Below are 11937 nucleotides of genomic sequence, written 5' to 3'. Positions count from 1 at the left end.
TATTAATGATTTTATCAGTCATTTGACTTAAATAAATATGCGTTAGTGAAAGATATGTAAGAAGTAAAAAAATAAAATAATATATATATATATATAATCAACTGAAACAAAATTGTTGTAAAATTTTGAAAGAAAATACAAACATTAAATGAAAAAAGGTTTATATTATCAATCAATTATAAAAAATTTAAATTAAATTAATTTTATAAGTAATTTTTATGAGGCAACAAAAAGAAAGTACTTACTATACTATTGTATTTTAAATTTAAAGGAGCACTGGAATATTAAAATATTAAAAGATATTTTAGTTTTTTTCTAAATAAATTACTAACTTTACTATTAAACTTAATTATTACGATGATATAAAAGAGCATAAAATACTTTATCAATTTTCATAGTATAGTAGAATTTATCAAAAAATAAAGTGATCAATTAACTTGGTTTAATTTATTAAAATTAATTAAGTCTTAGCATATTTTTTTGTATATGTACATGAGAAAGATAAAAAAGATAAAAAAAATGTAATTCAAATGACATCAAATTAATTTAAAATGACAAATTAATTGTGTTTTTTAATTAATAAATATCGTTCTATCTCAACTTATGAATTTAAATTCAAATTCATATTAAATGTAGTTATATTAATACTTTTAAAAAATTTTATTGCTTATTAATCATTTTGTCGGCATCTAACTTAAATAAATTTGCATTTAGTGAAAGATATATAAGAATATATATATATATATATATATATATATATATATATATATATATATATATCAATTGAAACAAAATTGTTGTAAGATATTTGAAAAAAGATACTAACATTGAAAAAAAATGGTTTATATCATCAATCAATTATAAAAGAATTTAAATTAAATTAATTTTATAAATAATTTTTACGAGGCAAAAAAAAAAGTACTTACTGTAGTACTTCTAAATTCAAAGGGATATTGAATTTTTTTTTAAATTATACTAAAATATTAAAAAGATATTTTAGTCTTTTTTAAATAAATTACTAACTCTACTATTAAACTTAATAATTACAATTGTACAAGAGAACATAAAATATCTTCTCAATTTTTAGAGCATAGTAAAATTTACCAAAAAACAAAGTGATCAATTAACTTAATTTGATTTATCAAGATTAATTACGTCTTGGCATATTTTTTTTGTGTATATTCATGAAAAAAAAATAAAAATGTACAATTCAAATGACATCAAATTAACTTAAAATGATAAATTAACGGTGTTTTTTATTTATTAAATATTGTTCTATCTCAATGTGTGAATTTAAATTCAAATTCACATTAAACGAGTTACATTAATACTTTAAAAAAATTTATGGCTTATTAATAATTTTGTCGGCATCCAACTCATATAAATTTGCATTTAGTGAAAGATATATAAGAAAAAAATATATATAAGAAAAATCAACTGAAACAAAATTGTTGTAAGATATTTAAAAGAAAATACTAACATCGAAAAAAAGGTTTATATTATTAATTAATTATAAAAATTTAAATTAAATTAATTTTATAAGTAATTTTATGAGACAACAAAAAAAATACTTACTGTACTACTTTTAAACTTAAAAGAGTATTGAATACTCTCCCTAAATTATATTAAAATATTAAAAAAAATTAATTTTTTTCAAATAAACTAGTAATTTCATTATTAAACTTAATCATTATGATTGTATAAGAGAGCATAATACTTTCTTAATTTTCAAAGCACAATAGAATTTATCAAAAAATAAAGTAATAAATTAATTTAGTTTGATTTATTAAGATTAATTAAGTTTTGGTATATTTTTTTATATGTATATAAAAAAATAAAAAAAATAAAAAAAATAAAATTCAAGTAACATCAAATTAACTTAAAATAACATATTAATTATTTTTTTAATTAGTAAATATTGTTTTACCTCAACGTATGAATTTAAATTCAAATTCATATTAAATGTAGTTATATTGATACTTTAAAAACTTTATTGCTTATTAATGATTTTGTTGGCATCTAACTTAAATAAATTTGCATTTAGTGAAGATATATAAGAAAAAATATATCAAAAAATTAATTAAAACAAAATTATTGTAAAGTATTTGAAAGAAAATATTAAAATTGAAAAAACACTTTATATTATCAATCAATTATAATAAATTTAAATTAAATTAATTTTATAAGTAATTTTTATACTTACCATTTTAAAAGTCAATAATTCTTATTTATATGACAATCTTCTAACAGATAACATGTAAGTTTTGTATACCACTAATCTGTTTAAATTATATTCAAATTACCTCACTCCATGTAAACTTATCTTAAACCTGATAAACATAGCTTAAATTTGAAGCAACTCAAATTTATCGCCGCTGACCTCATATTCATTTTACATTATTAATTAATTATAGTATATTAATTTAAATTTCTTTATTAATTATAATTTTATATTAATTATCATAAAATTCAATAATATAACAATATATAAATAATTAAATACTAAAAAAATCTACTGTTATATTTATTATATAAGCTTAAAAATAATATATAAATAATTAAATTATCAAAAAAAATTTGTTGTCAATAATAATGTTATTTACCTCGAAAATATTATCTCCAATGAAAGATATTTATGATCTAAATTAAAAAATAATTATAAATAATAATAATATAAAAAATTCTATTATCAATTATTTAAATTGGATTCAAATAATATTATACAAAACTTATATTTACTATAAAAACAATTTAAATTTTAACCCAACTCAAATCTAGTGATACTAACCCCTATATATATTGTTTCTCAATAACAAATAGTTTCAACCTAATTTCCCAAATTTCTCTTTTAGTTCTTAGTTTTGTTGTTAGCATTCCTTCTACACTGTGTTTCCTTTCATGGACTCCGACCTTGACCCTTTCAGCGACGACGAGGTTGCTAGTTTTGAAGATGATGCTTCGGATCTTCCAAGCATCGACGAGGACGACAACTATTTGGAGGAAGTTGAAAATCCATCCGAAGTTGAGCAAAAAAACTACGCCGTTTTGAGCGAATCCGACGTCAAGCGGCTTCAAGATCTCGACATCAACGAGGTATCGTGTGTTCTATCGATACCAAGAGTTTCCGCGTGCCTTCTGCTCATCCACTACGAGTGGAGTGTGATGAACGTGCACGAAGCGTGGTTCAATGACGAAGAAAGAGTTCGCAAAGCCGTAGGGTTGCTAAAACAGGTTGGGTTTCCACACTCTGAAACCCTAATGTGTGATATCTGCTTCGACGTCGTTTCGTGCGATAGGGTTAAGTCAGCCGGGTGTGGTCATTCATATTGCATCGATTGCTATAAGCAGTATGTGGATACAAGCATCAATGGTGGCCCTGATAAGTGCTTGAAACTTCCATGCCCTCAACCCTCTTGCAAAGTAGCTGTGGATGGAGACATGGTTCGTGAACTTGCGAGTGAGTCAAATAAGAAAAAGTACGATCGGTTTCTGCTTCGATCCTACGTGGAAAACAACAAGAAGATGAAGTGGTGTCCTGGTCCGGGTTGTGATTATGCTGTGAGTTTTGAATCTGACGGTGCTAGAACTAATTCGTTTGTTACTTGTGTTTGTTATCATAGCTTTTGTTGGAGTTGTGGGGAAGAAGCTCATGGCCCTGTGGATTGTGACACTGTGAATAAATGGATCGCTAAGAATAATTCTGAATCTGAGAACACTTCTTGGATTCTTGCCTATACCAAACCCTGCCCTCGATGCAAGAGAGCCATTGAAAAAAACGAAGGGTGCATGCACATGAGATGCAGGTGTGGGTTTGACTTCTGCTGGTATTGTCTTCGTGGTTGGTCTACGTGTAATGCCACAGGTTGCAACCGTTTTACTGATGCTCCAGCTGAGAAATTTGACGCGAAAAAGGAAGAGGATGCGAGGAGAAAAAGGGCGAGTGGTTATTTGGAGAGGTACACTCACTACTATGAGCGTTGGGCTAGCAATGATTTTTCAAGAACAACTGCGCTTAAGCATCTGATTGACCTACGTAATGTGCACATACATAGACTGAGTAGGTTATATCAAAAGTCAGAAGCTAATTTTGAGTTCATAAAAAGGGCGTGGCAACAGGTGATTGAGTGTAGAAGGGCATTGAAATGGAGCTATGCATATGGATACTATCTACCCGAGGGTGAAGAGGCTAAGAAGGAGTTTTTTGAGTACACACAAGGTGAGGCTGAGGCAGCATTGGAAAGGCTTCATCACTGTGCAGAAAATGAACTGTGGAAGTATCTGAATACTGATGAGACAGAAGAAAGTAATGGTTTTCGTTTCAAGCTAACTACTCTAACGAATGTGACCAAGACTTATTTTGAGAATCTTGTGAGGGCGTTGGAGAATGGGTTGGTTGATGTGCATGTTAAAAGCCATGCTGAGTGAAAGGGAAGAATGAGATCTACCAACGTTTATGAACTGATCAAGGATAATGAATTCTGGCAATGCGAGTTTTGTGATCATTACAATCTTATTGACTCAGTTATTGGGTGTATAAATCATGCCCACAGCAGTTCTCTGATGATGATGAGTAGGCGTGCAAGCAATGCTAGCTAATTATTTTGTATTTTTTTTTTCAAGTTTCTCTTCTTTATACATGTTAGAATGACTTATAAGTTTATGATTTAGGATATTTGAAATTGGTAATCACTGTTGTCGGCCATTATTTGAATTCCTCAATTTTCTTTGACTGGTTTTGTTTAATGTCATTAATCAGACGTTTCTTTGATGGAAAATATATATAGTCGAATTGTTGCTAGGCCTTCCATGCCTTTCTTAATTTCTTGATGATATATTATTTGAATGGAAATGAATTTGATTGTTGTTTCGGACCTGATGATCTGCTACCAGTCAACAACTATTCCAGCATATCAAAAAGGGATTAATTGTTGTTATTGTATTATATTCTCAAAATACATAATAAATGTAAGGTCACTCAAAAGATATTTACTTTGTACAGTAACAAGGATCCATCTTATATCACAATCGATGAAATCCAGTATATTATTTACTTAATAATATATAAAATATATTTTATTTGTTTGAAGATTAATTGAGATAAGCAGATAATTAATTAATTGACTGTAGAACTATGCCTAACATTAGGGGGATGATTACAGGTCTATGGTTGGAAGTGTTTGTTCTTCTTAGACCAAGTCTAAGATAGGCATGTTGACGTACTGGTCTTCTTTCTTTGACGTTTGAGACGATTCCTACATGAGTTATTGTCGCTCCTTAACACGAGCGATGTGAACACCTACGAAAATGCCTCAACACATTTGTATTAATAACAAATTTTCATAATTAATTTTATAAAGATTTAATTAACACCTTTATTGAAGTAGTTATTATGAAATAACAAATTAATCTTTTTAAAATATCAATAATCCATGAGTAGTGTTTTCTTATATTCAGATAAAGATCAGACAAATTCGTAGTACAACTTTAACTAATAGGAACTGAGTCGTGCAGTTATGTTATTTTATATTTTTATTTAAAATAATACATTTTTGTTTAACTAAAAATGTAAATTTTTGCATATACTGTACATTTTCTGCTTGGACTGCACTCAATCCGGATCTAATTAATAGCGTATTCCTTTTAAATGTATAAAAACACCAATTTCACGTGGGCCAACAGTGGTTACAAAGAATAATAAAAAGGGGAAGTAGATAGAAGACGACTTGGAAGTTCGAAGTCTGAAAATGGAAGCGTGAGTGGCACGAGCTGACACCGATGGCAACTGGGAGAACAGTGCAGACACACTATTACGATGTTTTCCTAAGTTTCAGGGGAGAAGATACGCGTCACCTTTTCACCAAAAATCTCTATGATGCTTTGAGAAGAAAGGGAATCAACACCTTCATCGACGACAGGAAATTGGGCAAAGGGAAAAAGATTTCAGCCACCCTTCTTAAAGCCATCGAAAGATCACGCCTCTCCCTCGTCGTTTTTTCCGAAAATTATGCAACTTCCACGTGGTGTCTCGATGAACTTGTCAAGATTGTTGAGTGTAAGGAGCAAAAGAATCAGCCCCTTTGCCCAATCTTCTACAAGGTCGATCCCTCCGATGTACGGCTCCAGAGGAATAGTTATGGGGTAGCCATGGCTACTCTTGAACATAGGTTCAGACATGATTTGCAAAAGGTCAACAAATGGAGGTTCGCTTTGTCTCAAGCTGCCACCTTCTCAGGATGGCATTTTCAACATGGGTATATATCATACCAACACTCTACTATTTCCTTGTTTTCCCATTCAAACAATTATGCTTCGATAAGTTGTTTTATCTACTCAAAAGTAATACCCCATATGATATTATACATATAATTGTTTTTATTTCTTTCTTACTTTTTATCTTTTATATACATAATACATATTATCTTCAAAATAAATACATTTAAAATATGGCTGAGTGTATATATTTGTGTCTCTTATTTTGGTTGATTTTTATAAAACGAAGCCACAAAAGTTTTATCTTCAATTTCATATAACCCAGCATTTTGCGCTTATATCTCTTGTCATATGTTTTTCTGTTTTTCTATTCACGGATATTGAAAAAACATATGTGTGTGTTATTCACGTTGAATACATATTCACGTAAAATACCCTTGCATTCATATTACATGTTTGATAATTAATAATTTTTATATTTTATATAATTTGTTGGAATATTTCTTATTGTTTAGGGATAATTTTTTTTTGTAAAGTTGTTAGTTAACTAAAATTTGATGAAAATTATCTTAAAATATGCAATGTACATAAGTAAATATAAGTATATTGTTGTTAATATATATTATCGTACTCACGTTTTAATATCATACTCGATATTTGAATCGGTAATTGTGCAACATAATTCTGCCTAAACTGCTACATGATTGGGTGATTATACCAAACAGAAAGGAGTTTTGATGTATCAACTTGACGATTTAGAAAGCACCACATTTATGCAGGGATGAATTTATGGTCCTTTCATTTATGCAGGGATGAATTTATGTTCATTGAAAGGATTGCTGAACAGATATTCAAAACATTACCGCCTAAACGAACACATATCAGTGAGCACATAGTCGGACTCAAGTTTCCTATGGAAGAAGTGAAGTCACTGCTGGATAGTGTGTCTGAATCTGATAATAATGTATGCATGTTGGGAATTCATGGAGCTGGTGGGATTGGCAAGACAACCCTTGCCAAGGCTTTGTATCATTCAACCTTCCACCAATTTGAAGGTTCATGTTTTCTTTTTGATGTCAGAGAAATTTCAAAGCAGTACAAGGGCCTAGTACGTCTCCAACAATCACTTCTATCTGAGATTCTTGAGGAGACAAAAATTAAGGTGGGTAGTGTTGATGAAGGAATCTCTAAAATAAAGCACAGGCTTTGCCATAAAAGAATTCTTCTGGTTCTTGATGATGTTGATGATGTAGAACAGTTAGAAAAACTTGCTGGAAAATGTGACTGGTTTGGCTCGGGTAGCAGGATCATTATAACAGCAAGGGATAAACATCTGCTGACTTCCCCTCATGTCAACAGGACATATCAAATGAAGGGACTGAATGATCATGACGCTCTTGAACTCTTTTCTTGGCATGCCTTTAATATGACTCAACCTGCATCAGGCTATGAAGAAATGTCTAATTATGTAGTAAGTTATGCACAGGGCCTTCCATTGGTTTTAGAAGTAATTGGTTCCAATTTGACTCATAAAAGCTTAGAGGCATGGAAATGTATTTTGAAGCAATATGAGAGTATTCCAGATAGAAACGTTCTGGACATACTGAAAATAAGCTATGACAACTTAGAGGATAATGCAAAGTGTATTTTCTTAGACATTGCTTGTTTCTTCAAAAGGAGGCCTTTGGAATTTGTTGAAGAGATACTAGATGCAAGTGGTTTTGGTGCAAAATTTTACATTGAGGTACTTGTTGATAAATATCTCTTATCTGTCAATGGATTTGGCTGCTTGTGGATGCATGATCTTATCCAAGAAATGGGTAAAGATATTGTTAGAATGGAGGCACCATCAGAACCTGGTCAACGCAGCAGATTATGGTGTCATGATGATATTTGTAGAATACTACATGAAAATTCTGTAAGAATCCATTTTATGTATCTTCTTTGTTTTTTACTCATTAAAATGGTGACCACAATAGGCAATACCTAATTAACTTTACTTCTAACCACTTGTTTTAAAGGGAAGTAGAAATATTGAAGGAATGATGCTTGATCCTCCAGAAAATGAAGAAGTGGAGTGGAATGGAACTTCCTTTGAAAAGATTAATAATCTTAGAATTCTCATTGTTCGAAACACATGCTTTTCAACTGCCCCCAAGCATCTGCCAAATAACTTGAGGTTGCTTGATTGGGAGGGATATCCTTCAACATCATTACCACAGGGCTTTTATCCCAGAAACATTGTTGTCTTAAAGTTACGCCACAGCCTTTTCAGATTGCAAGAGCCATTGAAGGTACAACTGTTCCTTGATGCCCAACAACAATCATTTTATTTGCAACTTGTATCATAATTCAATATCACTTAGTGCTATTGTGCTTTTCTTTTTCTCTTTGTTTTTTATGTGCAGAGATTCGAGTATTTGACAGATATGTATTTCTCACATTGTGAATTCATAACTCAAATACCTGATGTATCTGGAGCACCAAATTTAAGAGAACTGGTTTTTAAGGATTGCTGCAATGTTACAAAGATTCACAATTCTGTTGGATCTCTCTCTAGGCTGATTCAGTTAGATGTCAGTGGTTGCACCAAGCTTATAACCTTTCCCCATAAAATCAAAATGGCATCTCTAGAAATGCTTGATCTCACTGGTTGCAAAAGTCTTAACTACTTCCCAAACATAATAGGAAAGATGGATGCTTTAAAGACAATTCTTGCTGAAGATACCGGTATTAAAGAGCTACCACATTCTATTGGCAATCTATCAGGACTCGAACTTCTAGATATGAATTGTTGCAAGAATCTTAGACATTTACCAAGTAGCTTATTCATGTTGCAAAATCTTGGCTGGCTTCTACTGGGAGATAGTCGACCACGCAGTAGAAAATCATTTAGAAAATCAATGCAAGAGAACCATATGGTAGTAGCTGGACGCCCAAATTTACAATTCTTGAATCTTGAGAACTGTGGCATATTGGATGAAGATCTTCACCTTGTTCTTGATATTTTTTCAAAACTGCAAGGTTTATTTCTATCAGGGAATGATTTTGTTTCCCTTCCAGAATGCATTAAAGAGTGTGCTAATTTGTTAGAACTGGATGTCACTGGTTGCAAGAAGCTTCAAGACATTCCACAGCTTCCCTCAAATTTGAAGATAATAAAGGCTGAGAATTGTACGTCATTGACAACAGAGTCATCAGGCTGGTTATGGTCTCAGGTTTTTTTGTTTCTTTTCTCATTGTCCTTTTATTTCTGGCATTAGGATACAAGTTAGGGTGCACATTTTTTTTTTCTCTATACAAAGACAATTTCACAATTAGGTGACGTTTACTTGTATATACTGAATTTTCTACAAAATTAGAAAGATTCATGGGTATTCAATTTATTTAATGTTACTCTTTGTTCTAATAAAATAGATAAAAGAGTAAATACAATTCATTCTTTAAGACAACGGTTTTAAACCACTTTGTTTCCGAGCTGGTTATAAGGTCATATATCAAATTTCCTTAATATTTTATTTAGTGTACTTAATTAAAATTTCATCCGTGAAAAAGTATTTATTTAGTTGAATTTCAGTCACTGAGTTTTTTTAATTTTATACTTTTCTTTTTAAAGTTATGCTACTTCAAATTAATATCTAGAAGTGAGAAGTAAAATAGAATATGTTGGGGAAATATAACCTTTGTGATATAGTCATATTTAACATTTGTTGACGATACAGCTATTTTCCTGAAACAACCATTTCTGTTATTCTTTTTTACAATTAATTGAATTTTTTTCCATTTATTTTGTGAGCTTAGTTTAAAAAATAATTGATATTTCCAGAGCTCCATGTTCAAACTTCAAATACCTTTTATAGACTTCTTTCCTTAGAGAAAACAAAACGGATAATTTGAGTTTGTTCCTGTCTGATACGAGAAAGAAACATCATGGTCATTGTTATTTTAATGTCTCAGGCAATGAACGAGGTTCGTGACTTACTAATCAAAATGCCAGAAACATCAATTCCAGATTGGTTTGATCATCGTTGTGAAGACGGGGCTGTGTCTTTTTGCACACGTGGCAAGTTTCCTTCCATGGCTTTGGCATTTGTTTTAGGACATGGCAATGTGAAAACAGAGGATGACAGAGAGTGCCATGTTGAGGTCTATGTGCGCATTAACGGTCGTGAAGTGCACAGGAAAAATAGTCCAAGCCATTTACACTGTCCAATTATAGAAGGTAATTTGTTATTGTGGGATCTACGACAAATTTTTCGAGAAGCAGAGTGGGAAAGCCTTGGTGCATTACCAATGCATGATTGGAATGATGTGGAAATACAAGCTGTATGTGACTCAACAGATTTCACCATACGTAGCTCTGGTGTTTATGTGTACAAGCAACAAATAAACATGGAAGACATTCAATTCAAGAGTCCCAAATCCATTAACTCCACTGGGTTTTGCTTAACATCCACTAGTATTGCAAGAAATGTGTTAAAACGTAAGAGTTAAATTTTATCCTCAGCATGAACCACCAAAGAAAGTCATGAGGAAGTACAAGTCTAAGGATAAGGGAAAATATGCCTCAAAAATGAGGAAAAGGTGAGCCTATTGTTTCGAATTTCCCTTTTCACCTAATTCAATTAGTATTCTTTATGTTTATATAGATTTTCCCATTTCCACTTATTCTAGGAGAATGGAAAACAAAGCACAATGATGGGGTTCCATTTCCTACGACATGGGCATGAGGAAGTGGGGTTGTCTGGAGCCCCTTTGGGAGATTTAAGAAGCAGCGAGGGTGGATGATGCTTTCGATCATTAAAATTTAGATTTATGTCTACAAACTTCTTGTTATTGCACTACCTTAATTTTCATGCTGAGGGTCATCTTGCAAGTTAAATATAGCAAGAATAATGGCAAATATGTCTTTTCATAGGTGTTGCACAACTCACCGGTGCAACTAAATATATTGTGTTGCCCAAATATGTCTTTCAATGTTGAGTGTCATCTTGCGCGCATTAATATTTGAGGAGTATTCTCCATTGCTGAGGAAGCATACAAAGGATAGCGATCACGCAGGACAAGTTATATATATATATAGAAAATTTGTCATTTCTTACACTTTTTTCTCTCTAATGTTTAGAAAAAAAGAAAAATATATATTTATTTTCAGAATTGAATGAATGTATCTTACAAAAAGAAAAGCTATTATGGCTTTTATATCCACGTATTACAAAGAAATGAAAAAAATAAAAGATTTAATAAACTAAAATATCAACTCAATAAATTAAAATATTAGATAATATCTCCATCAATTTGGGTTATGAAGATCACAACGACCCAACTTGGTAAGAAATTGAATAAATAAAGTAGAATGAAAAGGCTTTGTAGAAACATCGGCTAGTTGTTAAGAAGAATTAACATGAAATAAATGAATAAGAGTATATTATATTTTTTCTCATATTACATGACAATTAATTTTAATATGTTTTGCTCTCTCATGGAAGTTGAGATTATGGTCAAAATATATGATAAATTTATTGTCACAATAAACAGAAGTTAAATTAGACAAATGTATATGCAGATCCTCTAATAAATATTTAAATCATTAAATTTCACATATAAGACTTGTCAAAGCCTTATACTTTAGCTTATCCTTTAATAAATATTTAAGCCATTAAATTTTACATGTAAGACTTGTCAAGGCCTTATACTCAGCTTTTAAAGAAGACCTGTAGATAGTAT

The 11937-nt window shown here is 30.9% G+C and overlaps 2 protein-coding genes across 3 annotated transcripts; both read left to right on the top strand.

The window, feature by feature from the left end:
• Positions 1-2898: 2898 nt before the first annotated feature.
• Positions 2899-4425, top strand: LOC113865260 (probable E3 ubiquitin-protein ligase ARI7). Its single transcript, XM_027499695.1, has one exon. It carries the CDS (start codon positions 2899-2901, stop codon positions 4423-4425), a length of 1527 nt encoding a protein of 508 aa, XP_027355496.1.
• Positions 4426-5670: 1245 nt separating this feature from the next.
• On the top strand, positions 5671-11308 carry LOC113865112 (TMV resistance protein N-like). Of its 2 annotated transcripts, XR_003504963.1 has the most exons (6): positions 5680-6251; positions 7021-8128; positions 8232-8504; positions 8619-9428; positions 10168-10794; positions 10885-11308. XR_003504963.1 is itself a non-coding variant. In XM_027499478.1 (5 exons), exons 1-5 carry the CDS (start codon positions 5776-5778, stop codon positions 10702-10704), a joined length of 3204 nt encoding a protein of 1067 aa, XP_027355279.1. In that variant the 5' UTR covers positions 5671-5775; the 3' UTR covers positions 10705-11084. The 2 variants fall into 2 exon arrangements, 1 of the variants encoding a protein (XP_027355279.1); XM_027499478.1 differs by having other exon boundaries at positions 5671-6251; positions 10168-11084.
• The last annotated feature ends 629 nt before the right edge of the window (positions 11309-11937 follow it).

The sequence above is a fragment of the Abrus precatorius genome, unplaced genomic scaffold (genome assembly GCF_003935025.1).
Source record: "Abrus precatorius isolate BTA unplaced genomic scaffold, Abrus_2018 Scaffold4, whole genome shotgun sequence".
Lineage (NCBI taxonomy): Eukaryota > Viridiplantae > Streptophyta > Magnoliopsida > Fabales > Fabaceae > Abrus > Abrus precatorius.
Note: the sequence above shows the minus strand (reverse complement) of the source record. Positions and strands in the feature narration are given on the sequence as shown.

Coding starts and splice junctions, on each gene's coding strand:
- LOC113865112 (XM_027499478.1), top strand. CDS start 5,776: ATGGCAACTGGGAGAACAGTGCAGACACACTATTACGATGTTTTCCTA. Junction 8,129..8,231: donor GAATACTACATGAAAATTCT/GTAAGAATCCAT, acceptor CTTGTTTTAAAG/GGAAGTAGAAATATTGAAGG. Junction 9,429..10,167: donor CAGGCTGGTTATGGTCTCAG/GTTTTTTTGTTT, acceptor TTAATGTCTCAG/GCAATGAACGAGGTTCGTGA.
- LOC113865260 (XM_027499695.1), top strand. CDS start 2,899: ATGGACTCCGACCTTGACCCTTTCAGCGACGACGAGGTTGCTAGTTTT.